Below are 22,215 nucleotides of genomic sequence, written 5' to 3'. Positions count from 1 at the left end.
GGTGGAGAAGGATGACCAAATAGAAGCCTTCACTGATCATCCTCCCCAGAGGAACACCAAATTAAACAACTATTCACGCAAAAAAACCTTCATAAAACCAAAAATCAGATGAGTGATCACAGTCCCTAACTTTAACTTCATATCACTGAAAGAGGCCCTGAAGAGGGTAGGAAAGACAGTCTTGAATTATTGATGCTGCTCCTCCTCCACAGACCAGCAGCAACTGGGTGGCATGGAGACAGGATCTGCATACTTGGGGTGGGAGGGAGAGCACAGTGATTGTGGGACTTTGCATTGGAACTCTGTCCATTGGCACCAGGCAGAGTCCTGAGGCCCCTATTCCAGGCCCTACCTCCTGGATAACATTTCTAGACTTGTCCTGAGCCAGAAGGAAACCCACTGCCTTGAAGGGAAGAAATTAGTCCTAGCAAAATTCATTACCTGCTGATTAAAGAGCCCTTGGGCCCTGAAAAATCAGGAGCAATACCCAAGGTACTCACCATGGGCGTTGGGTGAGACTCAGAGACATGCTGGCCTCAGGTGTGACCTAGGACATTCCCAGCTATGATGGCTATAGGGGGAGACTCCTTGTGCTTCAGAAAAGGAGAGGGAAGAGTAAAGGAGACGTTGTCTCGCAGCTTAGGTGCCAGCTTGGTTTGACTACAATGGGGTAGAGCACCAAGTGGACACTTAGCATCTCCAATTCCAGGCCTTGGCTCTTAGATGGCATTTCTCAACCTATCCTGGGCCAGAGGGTAGCCCAGTGCCCTGAAATGAGAGTCTCAAGCCTAACAACATTCACCACAAGCTGATTGAAGAGCCCTTGGGCTTTGAGTAAACATTGGTCATAGCCAGGCAATACTTCCCACAGGCCTGAGGTGGTGGTAGCTATGGTGAGAGACTCCTCTGCTTATGAAAAGGGGAGGGAAAAGTGGGAAGGACTTTGTATTGTGGTTTGGATGCTAGCTCAACCACAGTAGAATAGAGTACCAGGTAGATTCCTAAGGTTTCTGACTCCAGCCCCTGGCTTCCACATGGCATCTCTGGACACCTCACCCAAGGGTAGGGAGAACTTGCCACCCCGAAGGGAAGGACACAAGTCTTATTGGCTGGCTTCACCACCTGCTAATTGTAGAGCCTCAGGGCTTTGAGTAAACATAGGCAGTAGCCGGGCAATGTTACAGAGGGCCTTGGGTCTGACTCAGTGCAGTCCCAATGATGGTGGTCAGGAGTGCTTGTGTCACTCTTCCACCAGCTCTAGGCAGCTCAGTATATAGACAGAAGCTCCACTTGTTTGGGAGAAAGTAAAGGAAGAGAACAAGAGTCTTTTCCTGGTAAACCAGATAATTCTTCTGGATCTTATCCAAGACCATCAAGGTGGTACCTCTATGAGCCTACAAGAGGCACAGTCTTACTGGGCTTGGGGTGCCCCCTAATGAAGATATGGCTTCAGGAACCAAAAAGTTAGATCACAACAGCCAAGTCCCTTCAAGTACCTGGAAAGACTTCCCCAGAAGGATGGGTACAAACAAGCCCAGACTGTGAAGACTGCAATAAATACCTAACTCTTCAATGCACAGACATAAAAAAAAAAGATCCACAAGCATCAAGACCACCCAGAAAAACATGACCTCACCAAATGAACGAAATAATACACAAGAGACCAATCCTGGTGAGACAGAGACATGAGACCTTTCAGACAGAGAATTCAAAATAGCTGTTTTGAGGAAACTCAGTGAAATTCAAGATAACACAAAGAAGGAATTCAGAATCCTATCAGATAAATTTGACAGAGAGACAAATAATTAAAAAGAATCAAGCAGGAATCCTGGAGTTGAAAAATGCAATTCACATAATAAAGAATGAGTCAGTCTCTTACCAGCAGAATTGATCAAGCAAAATAAAAAAATTAGTAAGCTTGAAGACAGGCTATTTGAAAACACACAGTCAGAGGAGACAAAAGAAAAAAAAAAGAAGGAGGCATAGCTACAGAATCTAAAAAATGGCCTCAAAAGGGCAAATCTAAGAGTTACTGGCTTTATAGAGGAGGTAGAGAGAGAGAGAGATGGGGTAGAAAGTTTATTCAACAGAGAAATTTCCAAACCTAGAGGAAGACACCAATATCCAACTACAAGAAAGTTATAGAACACTAAGCAGATTTAACCCAAAGAAGACTACCTCAAGACATTTATTAATCAAGCTCCCAAAGGTCAAGTGTAAAGAAAGGATCTTAAAAGCAGCAGTATTTGTTTGGAGATTCCTCAAAAACAAATAACATACAATGGAGCTCCAACCCAATTTGCAAAGGAAGAAGTCAAATTATCCTTGTTTGCAGATGATATGATCTTATATTTGGAAAAACCTAAAGACTCCACGCACATAAAAACTATTAGAACAAATAAATTCAGTAAAGTTGCAGGATACAAAATCAACATACAAAAATCACTAGCTAACAGCAAACAACCCAAAAAAGATTTCTATTGGCAACAGCAAACAATTTCTATATGCCAACAGCAAACAATCCAAAAAAGAAATCAAGGAAGTAATTCCGTTTACAATAGTTAAAAATAAAATAAAATGCCTAGGAATTAACTTAAAGAAATGAGAGATCTCTGCAATAAAAACTATAAAACATTGATAAAAGAAATTGAAGAGGATACAAAAAGTGGAAAGATATTCCATGTTCATGGATTGGAAGAATCAGTATTATTAAGATGTGCACAATACTGATAGCAATCTACAGATTCAATGCAATTCCTATCAAAATACCAATGACATTCTTTACAGAAATAGAAAAAACAATCCTAAAATTTATATAGAAACACAAAAGACCCAGAGTAGCCAAAGCCACCCTGGACAAAAACATCAAAACTGGAGGAATCACATTACATGACTTCAAATTTTCTATAAAGCTATAGTAAACAAAACAGCATGGTACTGGCATAAAAATGGACACATAGACCAATGGAACAGGACAGAGAACCCAGAAACAAATCCAAACATCTACAATGATTCGTTTTTGACAAAGGTGTCAAGAACATATATTGGGGAAAGGATAGTCTTTTCAATAAATGGTGCTAGGAAAACTGGATGTCCACATGCAGAAGAATGAAACTACACCCTCATCTCTTACCATATACAAAAATCATATCAAAATGGATTAAAGACTTAAATCTAAGACCTCAAACTATGAAACTACTACAAGAAAACATTGGAGAAACTCTCCAGGACAATTAGCTGGGCAAAGATTTCTTGAGTAATATGCCACAAACACAGGCAACTAAAGCAAAAATGGACAAATGGGATCACATCAATTTGAAAAGCTTCTGCACAGCAAAGGAAACTTTCAAAAAAGTGAAAAGACAACCCATAGAATGGGAGAAAATATTTGAAAGCTACCCATCTGACAAGGAATTAAAAATCAGAATATATAAGGAACTTAACTCTATGGGGAAAAGTCTAATAATCCAATTTAAAATGGGCAAAAGATCTGAGTAGATATTTCTGAAAAGACATACAAGTGGAAAATAGGTATATGAAAGGTGCTCAGCATCATTGATCATCAGAAAAATGCAAATCAAAAGTACAACGAAATATTATCTTACCCCAGTTAAGATGGCATATGTACAAAAGACAGGCAATAACAAATGCTGGTGATGATATGAGAAAAGAGAATCCTCGTACACTATTGGTGGGAATGTAAATTAGTACAACCACTATGGAAAACAGTTTGGAGGTTCTCAAAAAACTAAAAATTGAGCTACCATATGATCCAGCAATACCACTGCTGGGTATATACCCAAAAGAAAGGAAATAAATATATCAAAGAGATATCTACACTACCATGTTCGTTGTAGCACTGTTCACAACAGCTAAAATTTGGAAGCAACCTAAATGTCCAACAATAGAAAAATGAATAAGGAAAATGCGGTATATATATACAATGGAGTACTATTGAGCCATAAAAAAGAATGAGATCCTGTCATTTGCAACAACATGGATGGATCTGGTGGTCATTATGTTAAGTAAAATAAGCCAGGCACAGAAAAACGAAGTTCCCATGTTCTCACTTATTTGTGAGAGCTAAAAATTAAAACAAACTCATGGAGACAGAAAGTAGAGAGATAGTTACTAGATGCTTGAGAGGGTAGTGGGGGTGAGAGGGAATGGTTGGGGGTACAGAAATATAGAAATATAGCTAGATGGAATGAATAAGATCTAGTATTTGATAGCACAACAGGGTGACTACAGTCAACAATTTATCATAGATTTAAAAATAACTAAAAGAGTATAATTGGATTGTTTGTAACACAAAGAAAGGATACATGCTTGAGGTGATGGATACTCCACTTACCTTGATGTAATTACTATGCATTGTATACTTGTATCAAAATATCTCATATAACCATAAATATATATACCTACTATGTACTCACAAAAATTAGAGATAAATATGGTAGACTTTTTGAAAGGTACTAAATAGGATGTCTTGTACATAAGCATTCAGTAAATGTTTGCAGCTATTGTTTCCTAATAAGTTGATTAATTTGATTTACCTTAAGCTGTCATTGAAACCTTCCACTGCATATTTGGATGGAGTATAGCCCCCTCCAACAATTGCAAGGCGACCTCCAACACTGGAGACATTAATAACTCTCCCTTGAGCTTTCTTGACCAAAGGAAGCATATTTAGTGTCACACTGATGAGTCCAAACAGGTTCACTTCAATAGGTTCTCTGTAGTCCTCTAGTGTCAGCCAGTCAGTGGGAGCCAGCACGCCGGGAACGCCAGCATTATTGATCAGACCCCAGAGACCTAGAACAGAGAGGAAGGAAAAGAGGTGTGGTAAGATAGTACTTATTTGCCACCTTTGATGAAAATACAGCCCCTGCTTCGCACAATGGTGCCATTTCCTCCTTGAAGTCATTTTCCTACTCTGAAATACTTCGCAGTTTTGGGAAGTGATAGCAGAGAGGGTGGGAGGCTAAACTGAAATAGTTGAAGTTCTCACTGTTACTCTATTTCTGGTTCTGAATGTCAAATACTGAAACTCTGTGAGTGAGTCTTTCTGCTTTTTAATCTCAGATGTAGAGTAAATTGATCTGTTTTTCTCTTTTTTAATTATATTTTAAGTTTTAGGATACATGTGCACAACATACAGGTTTGTTACATATGTATACATGTGCCATGTTGGTGTGCTGTACCCATTAACACGTCATTTAACGTTAGATATATCTCCTGATGCTATCCCTCCCCGCTCCCCCCACCCCACAACAGGCCCCAGTGTGTGATATTCCCCTTACTGTGTCCATGTATTCTCATTGTTCAATTCCCACCTATGAGTGAGAACAAATTGATCTATTTTTCCTGCCTTGCTAGATAGTAAGGCCAGAGAATGTTTGTATAATGTTCTGTATGGACAAAGAGTGATATCAGTCTACTTCACGTTTATTTTTGGTTAAGAATTCAGTCATTCACTTGGCTTGTTTAAAATGGGAAACATTTCGTATTTTTAAAGGTGTTGGAATTCAAGTGTTAAAAATCGAAGCCTTATCAAATCATTGCTTTTGAGCTTCAGAGTCTCAGCTACATGATCAAGATGTACTAGAAAAAAATCGCAAACATTTGTTTTTTCCTTTGTGAATCCTAACATCTTAATCCATGAGAATGTTTCACACTTCATTCAAAGCCAATAAAAATTCTTCTAGTTCAGAATGCAGTCACCATAGCAGAATCTATTGCAGAATGGACATCCAAAGGCTCACTACTCTACCTTAACTATGTAAGACACTCATACTCAAATTCTCAGGCCATTTTCCACCTTGCCCATTGAAAATGTGTGAGCTTTAGAATCGTTTTGTAGTGAGAAGTGGGTCCCAGGTATCCAGATGGCAATTTGGGAATTGCCCCCATATTCTCCTGTACATTTTAGTCTAAATTCCTTTGCTGTATATGGTGCAGGGGAGAATAGCCCTTCACAGGAGAAGACCAAATACTTTCATCTCAGCCCTAAATTCACCCACTGAGACTTAGGCCCAAGGGTCTTCTGGGCTGTGTTTCTCATACACACAGACAGCCTGTACTTGGAACTACTCAGAAGCTATCCTAAGATTAGAGAAGTACATAGCCGGTATTTAGGAGACATATTCTTGAAAGGCCATTTAAAACTTGAGCACATTTTATTTAGCCTTGGTTACCTCCCTATCCCCTATCCCTGTCCCATCCTCCCCACTTCCATGTCTCTCACCTTTTTCCCCAACTTGGTTCTTCACCCACTGGGCAGTCCTCTTGACATTCTCTGGGTCGGTCACATCCAGAAGCACAGTACAAAGTCTCTCTGAGGTTTCTGCCTTTAAAGCTGTTGATCCTGATTCAGTCAGACAGGCAGCGATTACATGAAATCCCTTTTTATCAAAAGTTCTGGCTGCCAAGTTTCCAAAGCCCGAGTCACATCCAGTGATAAAAATGTACTTATCAGTGATGTCTTCAATCTTTAGTTTTCCTTTACGAGTCCACAGAAAACCACAGAGGATTAGGAGGCCTAGCACCCAAAAGAGCATTTTTCCCCGTGTGTGTGATAGGTACACTCCTTTCTTGTATAATAAAAGAAGATGGTGTCCTGAGTGTTCAAAGTGAAAAAGAAAATTCAAATTAGAACTACCAAGGCATTATAACCCAGGACTGATGAATTTGAGATATTGTAATGCATTTGTGTGGATAAATAGAAAGTTAAAGAAACAATAACTCTTATTTGGTTGTTTGTTGGGAAGATGGCCATCTAAATGATAAATTGTTCCTCTAAAGTAATGCAAAAACTAACCAAGTAGTATTCAGAGAAATTAAACGGAAGAGAGGGAGGGGGGAGCCATGGCAAAATTGACACAAGCCATTGAGTTGACATGGCCAGCTGGAGCTATGTGGAGTGATGGTATTAATCTCAGGAGTGAACTCGTCTATCAGGAAGACAGACTCTCACAGTAAAATCTTACCTCTTGCTAATTCATGAAATTCCACTGCAGAATGGGCTTAAAATCTATTAGAAACAATAATTCAATTTTAATTGTTCTGTCAGACTCCCAATTATCTTCAAACTGTCAGAAGAAGAGCATTTTGGTGTTGCCACTAAGAAGATATTCCCAACTTGGCTTCCATTTTCTTATTTTAAATGGGTTAATGTCAATCTTCAACCCAACTCTGAGATCATTACACCCCGATGCAGATGAGTATTGAAGTGGGAGGCAACAAGTGAGTTCACCAAGAAAGGGCAAGATAAATGGGAAGCGACTGAGAGAGAAATGCTGGCCAAAGCACCATGTCCCAAACCAGACTCCCATATCCCCAAATTCTGTCTTCTGTGAACACCAGTCTCCTGTGAGAAAAAAATCACATGGACAAAGGATAAAGTAAAGCAAATGTATGCTGTAAAACTGAAGCTTTGACCATATGTGCAGCAGAACTACTTGGAAAATTAATTTTGTCAGGGCTAGAGGTAGCCTAGGGCCTAAAATCAGGCAGGTAGAGGGCTTTCTTTCCCTTTTCTTCAGAAGCCTGCATCTGCATTTCCCCTCAGCATATATTACTCTTACTGGTGCCAGGGGTACTGGTGCCAGGGAAAAGCAAGCCATCCAGAAAGAGGAAGTGAACAAGAACCTGAGGGTTATGCCTGGGTGCCAAGGCTGTATGGCCAGCTGCCTCAGGTCTGAGTACCATGGGCCCAGCCCTCCACACTCAGCGATGGGGCAGCCCGAGAGAATGAGATCATCAGCTCCCTCCCCACAGAGGAGCAGGTCTGTGTTGGCTCTCTTAGCCTGTTGAAGGGAGAGGGGCACACAATATCTTTGCCCTTAATCTTGACCCACCCTTAGACTCAAGAGGGGCTTTAAAATGCCTCACACAGGACAATCAATAGGTCCTGAGTTGAAGTTCAGAATTTGTGGATGCTTTTGGAATCATGGCTGTTCCCGGACACCGAGTTCAAACAGGAACTGAGAGGCCAAGCGAGTTTATAGACTTTGGATTTTATTTTCTTTCTTTCTTTCTTTTTTTTTTTTTTGAGATGGAATTTTGCTCTTGTCACCCAGGCTGGAGTGCAGTGGTGTGATCTCGGCTCACTGAAACCTCCACCTCCCAGGTTCAAGAGATTTTCCTGCCTCAGCCTCCCAAGTAGCTGGAATTACAAGCACCTGCCACCATTACAAGCGCCCGGCTAATTTTTGTATTTTTAGTAGAGGCGGGGTTTCTCCATGTTGGCCAGGCTTGTCTCGAACTCCTGACCTCAGATGATCCACCTGCCTCGGCCTCCCAAAGTGCTGGGATTACAGGCGTGAGCAACCACGCCCAGCCTGGACTTTATTTTCTCACAATTATTTCCTGATATTTCCTTTGAATCCTTTTCAAAAATCATTTACTTTTTTCTGCTTGTAAAAGTAATTTATCCCCAAGAAAAAACATAGAGAAAAAGAAGATAGTAATGATTATAACACTTGATTCAATATTTTAGTGCATTTTCCCATTTTCTTCTGTATTTGTAAAGTTTTCTTTCTAGATCAAGAAACGTAAACATACACACAGAATTTTAAACACCACACACGCAGACACACACACACACTATTTTTACTGCCGTTTGAGAAACAGACTATTTCAGATTTAAAAAATCAATGTAATGTCTCCTTCACTTCTCAAGAAAATTTCAGGCTCTGCTTTTGTCTTTCTTCCCCCGGAAGATCTATAGCTAAAGGAAAAAAAAAAGGATAAAAGAATTGTCAGTTCAGCCAGGCCTGGTGGCTCACTCCTGTAATCCCAGCATTCTGGGAGGCAGAGGCAGGCAGATCACAAGGTCTGGAGTTTGAGACCAGTCTGGCCAACATAGTGAAACCGCATCTCTACTAAAAATACAAAAAATTAGCTGGGTGTGGTGGCGGGTGCCTGTAATCCCAGCTACTCAGGAGGCTAAGGCTGGAGAATCAGGCAGGAGAATCGCGAACCCAGAAGGTGGAGGTTGTAGTGAGCCGAGATCATGCCATTGCACTCCAGCCCTGGCAACAGTGCAAGACTCTGTCACAAAAAAAAAAAAAAAAAAAAAAAAATTGTCAGTTGATAAAAATTAAGTCAGAGGAATATAAAAATATGTTAAGTTTGGAGAACCTACTTGATTCTTGTGGTATAGCTACAGCTATTTCTAAAGTAGTCAAGTTTTTAGATTACCATGGCTTAATAATTTGGTATAGTTTTTCCAACTCTTTTCTGTGTAAGAGTTATAATTTGTTGCAAATCAATGTCCACGTAGCAAGATTTCCTGTTCTCAAATACATTATAAATGTGTAATTATGGGAGGGGAAGTGGTATAACTAACTCTTGCAAAATTACATATTTAAACCTTTTAAGGAAATTTTGTATCTATAAATTCAACTAATATAGCATTTTGCTCAAATCTGGCTTCAGTAAATAATCACCGAATGGTGAAATGTTTAATATATTCTCTGAATGGATTCTGCAGCTTTCATTGCAGTCTAAACTCCCAGGGGAATTATTTGAAGAAGACAAATATTTGTGGGGTTTTATGTTCTCTAGAGCAGAGAGTTGGAAGTTTTTGTGTTGTCATTTTTACCAGGGGCATGCATGAGGGAGTCACTGTAAAATAATGTCATATATTAGTAAGGCACTCTATGCTGTGCTTTCACACACAGGTCTCATTTTATCCTCTCAATAGCTTTTTGAGTTAGAGAGGGCATATTATTTGCCTCAGAAACTGGCTCAAAGCAACAAAGTGATTTGCCAAGGTCACTGGGACTAGAGTGCTGTGCCCTTCCACTACAGGAGACAGATGAGGGGCTCTGGGGACTGGAGCACTCCACTCTGGGCTGGGCTGTGAAGTGTCCAAACTGACAAGCTGAGTTGATAAGTTCGACACTGCACACCTTGTCCGTGATTGCTGAGAGGCAGGGATAAAAGTCCACTGGCCAAAAGCAACATCCGACGTCTGAAATAGTTGTGGCTGCAGAGTCACCTCCCCTCAAAACCTCCTCTGTTATAGTATAATAACTGACACAAGGTCCCAGAGGGGAAAGTAGATGAGGGAATGGGGGAAGGGAAGCCACAAGGAGGGTATGTTCTGTTCCTGTGAATGAAACTGGGTTACCAGCCCCAAACGGATTGAATTCAGTTGGATGGATGATTTGGGCATCTATGAAAGCTTCTCAGACAAAAGGATGCCATTAGAACTTTGAGAGAGTCTGTGGATAGAATTCAGGGGTTTCTACATTTGGATGGGAAAAAGATCCCATCTTTTTTTTTTTTTCCTAAACTGTAATTGAAGTTTAGCACAATCTTCAATTATGGAAGAAACAACAAACCACAGTAGTATTTGTATTGCCTGTGATTTTGTTACCGATAGAAATAATAAATATTTTCATGTTACATTGCATTTGTTGGAATTAGCTCAAAATATGATTAATGCTGATTACTACTTAAAAATTATGGTGGTTATTGTTCCTGCCACCGTGTTAATAAAATAAACTTATAAATATTTGGATGTGTTTCAATACAGTAGGTTTCTTTTGTAATACTATGTATTTCACTTCAAGTGTTAAAAAAGTTATTCTCACTTCTGAGGTAGCTGTAGTAGTGACAGTCATGTCAATCCAAATTTCCTAGGACATACTCCAAAAACTATGTACAATTCAAAGAGAAGAACAAATAAAATCACATAAAATCCATGCCTCCACCAGAACTAGAAAACAGACAACCCTAATATTTCAAATTATTTGATTGAGAAAATAAGCACAGCTGACATCTGAACAACATGGGCTGTTTGGATCCCATATAGGATCCAAACTGCCTGGATCCACTTATGTGCTTATTTTCTTCAGCCTCTGCCACCCCTGAAACATCAAAACCAACCTCTCTTCTTTTTTCCTCCTCAGCCTACTCAATGTGAAGATGGTAAGGATGGAGACCATTGTGATGATCCACTTCCACTTAAAAAATAGTGAGTATATTTTATCTTCCTTATGCTTTTCTTAATAATATTTTCTTTTCTGTAGTTTATTATGAGTACAGCATATAATACATATACAAAGTATGTGTTAATTGACTATGTTTTTGGTAAGGCTTCTGGTCAACAGTAGGCTGTGAGTTAAGTTTTGAGGGAGTTAAAAGTTATACACGAATTTTCGACTGAATGGGGCACTGGTGCCCCAATCCCTGTGTTGTTTAAGGGTCAATTGTAACTAAGTTGTGGATGATGGAAGCCAGGCTTCACACTGTCAGAAGGAGGAGTAGCAAATATGAAAAAGGAGAGGCTGGAATGAACCCTGTGGAGTGGGATTATAGTTGGAAGAATCAGTATGAACTCCTGGTTTTTAATATGAGTCAGTAAATATAGAAATGGATAGGTAACTTTCTAGATCTACCTGATGAGCTAGAAACAATGACACTCCAATAGCAATGAACATACCAAGGGCTCAGATACCAATTTCTAAACATTGTGTTCATGTTCTTTGGAAAAGCTAACATCAGGGCTGAGCTTGGATGGGAATGTACAAAATAAGCCTGGAGCATCTTATGCTACAAGTAAGTAAGTGCTCAACGAATGCTGGAGATACATCACTAGTACATAGATGTCAGCTGGAAGGGGCTCCCACTGGCAAAGTAAGAGACAATTTGAGCATCAAAGCCAATAGTGATAATGGATGATAACTCATTAAATAAGATATGAATTCATGAATCCATTCTGAAGTAAATCAATCAATAAATAAGGGTAAATGGAAAAGTTTTCCTTAGAACTAATATGCCATCTAATAAGTGTCAGAAGAATGATGGAATTAGAATATCGCCATTTGACAACTGACATAGCAACAATGGTTTCAGCAGGAATGATCAATGGATGCTAAAACTAGTGGGTCAAATTCGGATGAGAGACAGTAATTATAGAATCTCAAAGAATCTCCCTGTCATATACTTTCAAATTAAAGAGAGAATAATGTTAATTTTATAGTGGAGAAATCTGATGGATACCACCTTAACCAAGTGATGAGGATTCACATCACTAGTTATGGAACAAACCAATGTCACATGCCCTCTGATATGGCACACAGGGAAGGACACAACAGCTCTTCTGTGGAGCATCCAAAGCTAATTATGCATGGGGAAACATCTTCCAGTGCTACTAAATATATGGCTGTAGTCTTCAAAAACATCAAAGTCATGAAGGAAAAGAAATACTGAGAACCATTTCAGATCAAAGGAGACCAACGAGATACAACAACCAAATGCAATATATGATCCTGGATCAAAATTTTTTTTTGTTTTTTCAGAAAGAACATTATTAGGCCAGCAAGTGAAATTTGAATAAGATCTTAAAATTTGATAAATAGCATTGCATTAATATTAATTTCCCAATTTTTATAATTATACTATGATGATGTAGAACATGGCCTGCTTTTTAGGAAATACACACTGAAGTATTCAAAGAGTAATGAGCATCATGTCTTCAACTTACTCTCAAACAGTTAAGAAAATAATAATGATATGTATATAAATAAACATATTAAAACCACACATGCACCTATGTATATAGAGAGGAATGAGAAGGCAGATGTGGTAAAATGTTAATATTTGAGGAATCTGGGTTGTCCTAGTCCCTGAATTTTTCAATAATTCTGAAATTATTTCAGAATAAAAAGTTAAAAATTTAGCAAAGGAAAGTAAAGCTTGTTTTTTCTGTGAAAAGGTTTTATTAGGCTGCTTTGGATGTCATGCACAAAATAAGTAAGAACCCCAGAATTTTGGAGTGTAGTAACTTGTATACCACATTGCCTGTCATCTATGCTTTGGTAAGCTCACCTCTACAACTACCAAAGAAGAACAAAAGCTCAAATCAAAGTAGTTGGATTCCCTCTTTACTCCTCGTCCATTCTGCTTCCCCCTCAATCTCCACCTTCTCTATGCCAACGCATTTTACCCTGGTGACAAGCAAAGAGGAAATTTTGCTGTTAAGAATGGACTCACATTAAAATGTGTTGTCCTCATTAGGTACAGCTCTGGACTGAGGGTCGTCTAGGCCTACAGTCTGAATCCTAGGGACTGCCAATGCTAACCTAGAGTTTTGCTACACTCTCCTTACCTCAAGTATTATTGCCCAGAAATGCTGGTTCTTCTTCAGTCTCTAAGGTTCAGATTCCTCTAGATCACTCGACTAAATCAACCACAAACACACACATATCTTTGACCTCTAGTAATATTTTAGCTACGATGCCACCTCTGAGCAGCAACCTGGGTCAGAGCCATGGGAACATGACCTATACACAAAGCTGATTCATGGCCAATTGGTTCATTGATCACTGAGAAATAAATGAGTAACAGCAACTAAAAGGCTAATAGGGCTACCTCAACCACACTATGCCAGCTGTGGTTACCTCTGCATGGCTCCTTGGTCCCAACAATTCAGAAACTCCAGGAACTGACCTGGTTGCTTGAGTTGTTTGCTTATCTGCTGTGTCTTCCAATTTATCGCACAACAAATTGCTTAACAGGGTGTAAATCTCTTGGCTCGAGGCAGTAGAGCAGTAGTTAGGAGCCCAGACCTCAGAAGCAAGCAGGCAGAGGTTCCCTCCCAGTTTCACTATCGTCAGAGGGCCCTTGGACAAATTAACTTTCCTTAGCCTCCATTTTCCTACCTGTAAAGTAGAAATACAACATCTACCTTGGAGAGTACTGGGTGAAGTGACCTAATGTCTGCCATTACAGTAAGAACTTTGTTATCTTCACGGCAGGATGAATCACTTTCCCTTTATGAGGCAGTCTGCTCTATGTATTGCTCATATTTAGGCATTGATTCCTCTACCTGAGTACTTTTGATATTTTGGGCCAGGTAATTATTTGTTGTGGGGTCAGTCCTGTGCATTTAGCATGTTTAGTGGCATCCCTGGCCTCTACTCTCTAGTCAGCAGTAGCACCCCTTCCCAAGTTGTGACAACCAAAAATGTCTCCAGATAATGCCAAATGTCCCCTGGAGGACAAAATATCCCCCAGTTGAGAACCACTGTTCTAGAACTTCCTAGATTTGGGAGTCCAGAACATCATAGCACTAGAACTACTTTTCTGGAAACTTAGTCATTGGTTCCTTGGTAGTGTCACATTGAGTTTCTTTTTTTAATAGCCTCAATGGAAAAGTTGGGTTACTTATAAAAATTACTCATATCCTGCCGCTGCAAGCATTAATTTCTCTCTATATAAATATTTTAAAATGTCTTTTTGTCATCAGGAGGATAAAAGGCTGATATGGTTTGGCTCTGTGCCCTCACCCAAATCTCTTCATCCAATCACCTCCCATCTGTTCCCTCCCTCAAGGTTTACCCCATGCTGTTGACTCCCAGCTCCTCTGGGGGTACCCTTTGGTGCGTGGCCAACTGACCCTACAGAATTCAAAATATCCTTCTAGCAAATCTATGATTCTCAAGTTCCTGGTTGACTAAGTCAGGGAGGAATGATAATAACTGCTATGGTTCATTGAGTGCCTAACATGTTGTAGGCCCTTTCCTAGGATCTATAAATATTTATCTTATTTACACCTTACAACAAAATTATCTTCACTGTATAGAGGAAGAAACACATTCAGAAGCTCTGTTTAATTGGCTCCAGCTACAGTTGTAGTGGCAATTCCAGGACTGATACCCAGACCATTCTGTTCTACCACTGCAGTCTGTATTCCCACTCAACTCTGGGCTATGCATACACTTCTCTACATCACCAGTTCCTTGTATGATACTTGGCATTATGTTGATGTTTAGTAAATGTTGTACAGCAAAGAAGGAAAAAAGGAAGGAAAGAAGGAATTCTCCACTGTAGCTCCAGAGTTCTAGTGATAATTGGATTAATCTTTGAGACCTCTGAATCGCTGGAGCAAAAGGATAATAGCAATGATAATAATACATAATATTCACACTTCCAATTTCTATAACATTACAAAGTTTTGGGAAGTGTTTATGTAATATTTATCTCATGTAATTGTCAAGATATTTCTGGTGTAGAGTAGAGGTCATAACTATGGTCACTTGCCATAGAGTGACCACAACTAAAACTTCAATCTCTGAACTCTAAACTGTGTGAAAAGAGAAGGAAGAACTGCAAAGAGATGAACACATTATCAGTCGACAGCAGGCACAAGAACACTTTATCAAAAGTTCTCTACCATATCACAAAGATTCAAAAGAAACCAAGAAAGGAGAACTAGTTTTGTCTTTCACACACCATGCACAATGCTTTATAGTAACTGCCTGTCAGCAGCCAAAAGAAAATATTGCAACTCGAGTGCTCTCCTTGATCACTTCTGCTTTTCTTAACTTTTTCTTCCTGAGTTTCTTTTCCTAGTAAAAAAGTTAAAATAGGATTATTTAATTTCACTTCTCTTATTCACCTTCCTCTGTTTCTTAAAATAAATGACACAGTTTAAAAAAAAGAACAGAAAATATCTCAATATTATTGTGAGGTATACTTTTTATAAGCAATGTAGAGTTCTTTCTAGATAGTTCCTCCCAGACCAGTTGATTTTATTTCCACATAACTTCATGAAGTGTTTCCTTTTAGAAAGCGATACCAAAGCTAGTCAACCACACTGTCAGGAGTTTGTAGAATCTTTATTTACTTCCAATGTGTTGCAATTGTGGCCCAAGTTGAATCAACAACTATGTTGTTTACCAAAATACATCAAATAGAAAACATTGAGCAATGATTTTCTAAAGTATTCTCTTTTTGGAGTTCTCTTGCATGGCTTTCTGAATACTGAAAGCCACTGAACATGTATGCCTCTTGTATATTTGAATATTGTAAACCTGATTGACTTAACACAACATTCCTTTTTCATTTTTTCCTTTTCATTGAAGTAAAAAAAAAGCCTGGTTTTTGTTTTGTTTTGTTTTTAAAAAAAAAAAACCCAGGTGGCTTTTAGAGATTTCTTCTGCACTTAAAAAAAAAAAATGAACACTGGAACCTATTGACATAAACTAAAAAATTATGTTTCTGTGAAAAATGTGTTCAAATGGTCCACCCAGAAATCTGAAAAAAAATTTTTTAATGGCACCAAGGGACCCTACATTAAATGTGCTTGCATTAAGCAACAAATGCTTTTTTGAGAGTCTGACTGAAATAATAATTATAATAATTATTATGCTGCTGATGATATAGTTGAGTTGGTATTTATCGTCATGGGAGGGTAAGTTCCCTTACTCAATGGATGAAGAAGCTCCTCCTCTGGTTAGTTACATTGCCCTTGATTCCTGCTTCCCTGAGGGCAGGAGGTAATCCTTGGCAGCCAGACTGTGCTTTGGGTACTGGGACAGCAAGGCATGGAGTTCGTGTGTACTTCCACTGCAGATTCGCTCAGACAGCCTCCTCAGGATGTAGCTTCCCTCCCTCCTAGCAGAGGTATACCAACTGTCTCATATAGGGAAGATCTGCTGGGTTTACATTTTGCATTTTTAGTTCTAAGGATAAAAGCATCTCTGATTTTCTTTTGCCTTCCTTCAAAACTTTTAAATTATAATTCACCATCACATCCATAACTATTCATTAATTATCCCAAGTCCCTCCTAGGTTTATTATTTTGACAATGTTTCCTGACAGTATTAGCAGGTTAAGAATTATTGTTAAAGCTATGATTACTTTATTTATGGTCACTGCATAACAATTGCTAGCTGGGAAAGATTATATGTCGTGTGCAGTTATCATTTGTAGTCACAAGACTTTAAGGAAAGCTTAGAACATAGAACATTTGTATAGATTCCAAAAGTGTGTTTAAAACTTCAGTATATTTCAGCCACAGTGATCTTTGAGCAGAAGAAAAGGTCTGAGTTTTTTTTTTTGAAATGGAGTCTCACTCTGTCGCCCAGGCTGAAGTGCAGTGGCGCGATCTCGGCTCACTGCAAGCTCCACCTCCCGGGTTCACACCATTCTCCTGCCTCAGCCTCCCGAGTAGCTGGGACTACAGGCGCATGCTGCCACACCTAGCTAATTTTTTGCATTTTTAGTAGAGACCGGGTTTCACCGTGTTAGCCAGGATGGTCTCGATCTCCTGACCTTGTGAGATCACGCCTGGGATTACAGGCGTGAGCCACCACCCCGGCCAGGTCTGAGTTTTTAAACACTGTCCCTTAAGACAGTGACATTTGTTATAAGAGTTTTAACACCAGTTCCCGTTTCCTACCCTTGAAATATATGAGTTAATGATTTTTTTGTGTGTACTTAAACATTGAGATTTGTTCTAAAATCTGAGCACCCTCTTTGAATATTAAAAATAGAATAGAAAGGTGGTATAACATTTAACTTTGATTTGATGCAGCGTGTAGCCAAGGACATTTTTAGAGCAGTTAATATACGCTGAGAGATACTAGGATAAATAGTACAGAAGCACAATCTGTGCCCTTGGTATAATAGTGTAGTGGGACATTTCAGAGCCATTGGTACAACTCTAACTTGATTGTTGATTTTAAAATGTATTTATTGAAGCACACCTCCTAAACATCAAGTCGTTGCGAAAAGAGCCATATCATCATTTGAAAAACCAAGCCACCGGATCATAAAATGGGGAGTAAATATCTGAAGCAGGCTTACTGCTGCCACCCCAGGATCGAGGGATCAAATATGAATTGTTGGGAATTTCCCTGTTTTTTTATGACCTACAAGGCATTTTTTCCGTCAGTTTAGTGTATATGTGTGTGTATTCATGTAAACTTACATCTGATAATATTGATAAAGCAGACAGACAAACAGATCAGACCTGCAGTTGACAGCGAATCTGTTGCTTCAGTAAGAAACTCATCTAAGAATCCTGTGCTTTTTGGAGACTTCCCCCTCCAGTTTCCAGTTAATCATAAGATTCACAGATGGTGTCAAGAAGGCAAAGAGAAAATAAAATATGAATTAAATTGGGACACTAGGGTGCTAGAGGACATTCAAAGAGAGTCCTGGAGGAGTTTAAGGCAAGATCCCAGGTCACACCGAGGTCATTTCTATGGTGAGATGGACCCAGCTCCCATCACTGGGTTCTAATGTGTTACATTAAAAGAAGTAGCAACATTGACCACAGCTTGAAAGACCACTGATTCATTCTGCAAGAGTGAGGAAAATCAAAGAAAGTTTAGATTGACTTGATAAATAAAAGAATAAATGACAAATCTGTTATCAGTTACCTTATTAAAGATGAAGTGGGACACAGAAACTGTTGGTGGACTTGCTCAGCTGATGGCAGCTTTCCTGCTGTGCACGGGGAAGGAAGAGTTGTGCCACTCTGGCCAGGCTTGAGGTCGAGGTGCCTGGGTTTCCGTAGAGCTCTGAGTACTACATGTGTGAGGAATCCTCAGGTTCTCTCCTTGCTCTGTGAGTCACTCCCATTGTGACACAACGTGATGACTAAATCTCTCTTGAATAGCTCATAAAAGCCAAGAAGCTGTAGGTCACATGTTTCAAAAGGAATCAGCAGCATAAATTTAGCTACTTTTAGAATAGACTTTAAAATGATCAATAACATTCATTTTATGATTAGTACAATCTCTTGACCAAATTCAGCAGCAGAAACAGTATAACAAAGAAATATTTTGTAAACTGCCTGGTGCATTGCTTTAATAATTTTCAAATTATGATTATTATTCATAATCTCCATTTTTTCCTTCCTGTTAGCATGCCTTTGCTTATTTAACACTCCTTCCCTCCTAAGAGAGTAAGTAGGAGAAATCAGTCTCTGACATTTGTGTTACCACTTTTTTTTTAAGATTGGTGAGCAAGGAGATAAAAATAACGTAATAAAATGAGGTTTTAGAATTACTTATGGGTCTTAATTTATGTTTTAAGGTATGAAAAGGAGAGCTTACTGAAGTGGTCTCTGGAACTGAGACTGCTGAGAATAGGAAAGGATGCTTCCTTCCTTCCAGAGTTTGTCTGTTTCAGAGTTGATCCCAGTTGACCTGGAGTGTCCTGGGACCACAGGTGAGGAAGGGAAGAGATGGTGCTAATCTAGCCTGCCACCCTTCACCTTCACTGCTGTAGCCACTCAGGCAGGTACAAATGCCACTTTGCTGATTTTTCATTTTCAGTTTCCTTATATACCAGTTTGTTGCTATACTCTTCCGATTTCCCAGACTCTGTATTCCTCCTTTGAAAATTGCAGTTATTATGGTTCAGCTGGAATGAGCATATGAATGAACATATCTATCTAGGTAGAGTCAGGACACTGCTATCACCCTTTAAAATAAGTAGGGATCTTTTTTCTTTAAAAGAACAACAAACCCACTTTGGGAGGCCGAGGCGGGCAGATCACTTGAGGTCAGAAGTTTGAGACTAGCCTGGCCAACATGGTGAAATCCCATCTCTACGAAAAATACAAAAAATTAGCCAGGCATGGTGGCGGGCACCTGTAATCCCAGCAACTTGGTAAGCTAAGACAGGAGAATCGCTTTAATCCGGGAGGCAAAGTTGCAGTGAGCCAAGATCACACCACTGCCCTCCATCCTTGGTGACAGCGTGAGACTCCATCTCAAAACAAACAAAAACAAACAAACAAACTGAAATTTACTCAGTTTCACATTTAGGGTGCCCCAAATGTGCTAAATATGCTTTTTCCTCTTTAACATTTCATAAGTATGGCTTAAATATAAAACCTCATAGATAATACATTGACTTAGAGCCACATGAAGTAAGGTATAAATAATTAATACTGAACCCTTCCTGTGAGCATGTTATTGTCACTAAGAGGAGAAGAGAGCCTCATGCACCTGGGTGGTCATGTAGTGTTAACTGAAAAGGGCAAAGAAAAAGTCATAACAATAGTTAAAGTTTTGCTACTTAATGATCTCACCTAGTGCAGCCCTGTTTCAAAAACTTTCCAAATAGACTTAAAAAAAGTCAAATGTTTAGACTGATTTGCATATTGGAAATTAGAATTCTTGCCATCTATCTGGCTTGTCCCTCAGTTCCAGTGGGCCCAACTCATGGGTTCAGTTTCAGTATATGGCACCACAGCCAGAACACCCCCTCCCCTTGTCCAATGGTCCCACATAGGTGATCAGTTAATGAAATCATTTGTTAGCAGTGTCTTATCCAGACTGTAACCATATACACATTCAAATTCACATCTCAAGTGCCAAGTTGTCTTTCATTTCGCCTCTTTAATATACAACCTTTGAAAGTGCTACTTTGTTCAGAACTCATCCTACATTGACTTCAGATCAAAGATCACATTAAAGAAAAACATCTGGAACCAAATTGCCATTTGAGTTTTTTCCTATTTCCTTTTTAAAACAAAGGAGTGCACTGTGCATTTTATTTTAATGTTTGTAGGTGGAATGTAAGTATACAGTGGTAAGGCTGGATGCCGCCATAGACAACACACTAAAGATAGAGTTATCCTTTTTCTTCTAAATCTGTATGCCTCCCATACTTCTACCCAAGAGTATCTTCTCCACCCCTTTCCAAATACCAAAACATAAGGAGGAAACTCAGATCTGAGGCTGTCTCAGGAGACATACGTTAGGCTTCCTGCAACTACACCGTTCTGGGGATGGTCTAAGTCACAGATCATTCTAAGATGAGCTTCGACTGGAGGAAAGCACTTACTCCAGTGTGCAGGCTGTGGTGGGTCCAACTCCTGGAGTATATCTAGCGTCACTCTTGTAAGGCTGACCAGGAGGGTGAGGCTGGTGATGGAGCACGCACAGTGGCCTTTTCCTTCTGGCATAATAACGTAACCCTCTCTCTCAAGTCACTCTCAGTGGAACATGTTTCTCTGAACGACTATGAACTGCTATGAAGACTTCATGTTTTAAAAGTGTACTTTGTATTTTCTTCCTCCTCCCTTTGTCAACAGGCAGTTCTCTTATTTCTACTATAAAGGGAACATGTACTTTGGTTCCCTTTTTATACAAACAGTGCCTTTGACATTTGAGTAGCTTCTTTGTAGCTAGGCTTGGTCAAAACTAGGAGCTTTGTTACCCATTTGGCCTTTCGTGACTCTCCCAGCTGTAAGATGAAGCAGGGCTAATCTTTTGTTTTTCTCTACTATACGATCTTTAGATACACAAATCGTTAGGGATGGAGTCATGGGAACATTTGATAGATTCTTTGAATAAAGATTTTTCTTATTTACAGAACACGTATCCTTTTAGCTTACCCAACAAGAGGTCCTGCGTTGAAAAGTGAAGTGAGAAGTATTATATGGGGGATTATTGTTCTGGTAGATGCAGCAAGAGAGAAGATGGGTGAGAATGAAAGTAACAAATGAACAGAAACACTGTGGATTTTCAGCAACTTGAAAGAAGGAAAGGTGAAGGCTAAGAAAATGTGTCTGTCACAGAGGGAGGGAGGTGGGTGCTCCTTCTGGTATGACCATCACATGTTCACATGTGAGCATTAAAAATTTTTTTCCTGGCTTAAGAATGATCTTCTTGCTAAGTTTCTTAGTTTCTTTCAATCCCTTTCAAAAAGAAGGCAGCTTCTTTTCCCAGAATCTTAACTGAGGTGATAAAATATCCAATGAAATTAAGAGGAGATGCTAGATGCAGCTGATTGTGTAATATGCAAGTACTATCCAGTGGGAAAGAACTCACGGGGATTCATGAAGTGAGGAGGAGTGAGTTAGAGACAACTGTCTTCAGATCCTGTTTGGGTTGTTCTGGACTTTGTTTTGGGTTGTTCTGGACTTCAGACCCTGTTTTGGGTTGTTCTGGGCTTTGGTTCTGTGTGAGGCCTTTTTGGCTAAAGAGATCCAAAGATGAATAGAAAGGGGCCTTTCTATTGAGGAATCATTCACTGTTAGCTCATTTATTGCTGAGTAAGGAATCTCATAGACTTTCCTCTCTCCTTGGAGAACCCCTGATTCTTGCTGGCTCCTTGAGACTATTTAAGATTGTGGGGGAAAGGGTGATCTCATCCTTTGCTGATGGATGTGTAAATTGCTACAGCCTTTTTTGAAAGCTGTCCAGAAAAAAAAATCTGTTAAAATAAAAAGCTACTATTTGAGACAAAAATCCTGCTCCTAGGATTCTATCCTATATAAATGTATATAAGTGTATATGAACAGGATGGGGCAAAAAGAACTGGGAACAAAGCAAGTGCCCACTAGCAGTGAGATAACTGAATAAATTGTGGTACACATGCACAGTGGAATATTATTTTGCAGCCACTAAATAGAACAAACTCGAGCTCTACTATTTGACTTGGAAGGCTTTC

At 39.4% G+C, this 22,215-nt stretch overlaps 2 protein-coding genes across 5 annotated transcripts in view; one reads left to right on the top strand and one right to left on the bottom strand.

Moving 5' to 3' along the window:
• Positions 1 to 22,215, top strand: part of ABCB11 (ATP binding cassette subfamily B member 11) — a 183,684-nt gene that overhangs the window by 22,607 nt on the left and 138,862 nt on the right. The window contains exon 2 of the mRNA XM_054549455.2: positions 10,923 to 10,987. The gene's annotated coding sequence lies outside the window, so the exon portion shown is untranslated. The remainder of the gene's footprint in view (positions 1 to 10,922; positions 10,988 to 22,215) is intronic.
• Positions 1 to 22,215, bottom strand: part of DHRS9 (dehydrogenase/reductase 9) — a 49,361-nt gene that overhangs the window by 7,543 nt on the left and 19,603 nt on the right. Inside the window, exons 3-6 of one of the 4 annotated variants that reach the window (XM_054549451.2) lie at positions 18,186 to 18,442; positions 15,250 to 15,365; positions 6,248 to 6,619; positions 4,557 to 4,815 (exon numbers count right to left, since the gene is read on the bottom strand). In XM_054549451.2, coding sequence (XP_054405426.1) covers positions 4,557 to 4,815; positions 6,248 to 6,560 — 572 coding nt within the window. In that variant the 5' untranslated portion in view covers positions 6,561 to 6,619; positions 15,250 to 15,365; positions 18,186 to 18,442. Of the gene's footprint in view, positions 1 to 4,556; positions 4,816 to 6,247; positions 6,620 to 15,249; positions 15,366 to 18,185; positions 18,463 to 20,604; positions 20,726 to 22,215 lie in introns of those variants that run through there. The other 3 variants (XM_054549452.2, XM_002812563.5, XM_054549453.2) reach the window with 3 other exon arrangements.

The sequence above is a fragment of the Pongo abelii genome, chromosome 11 (genome assembly GCF_028885655.2).
Source record: "Pongo abelii isolate AG06213 chromosome 11, NHGRI_mPonAbe1-v2.0_pri, whole genome shotgun sequence".
In the NCBI taxonomy this organism is placed as follows: Eukaryota; Metazoa; Chordata; class Mammalia; order Primates; family Hominidae; genus Pongo; species Pongo abelii.
This window is presented reverse-complemented; position numbering and strand designations above follow the sequence as displayed.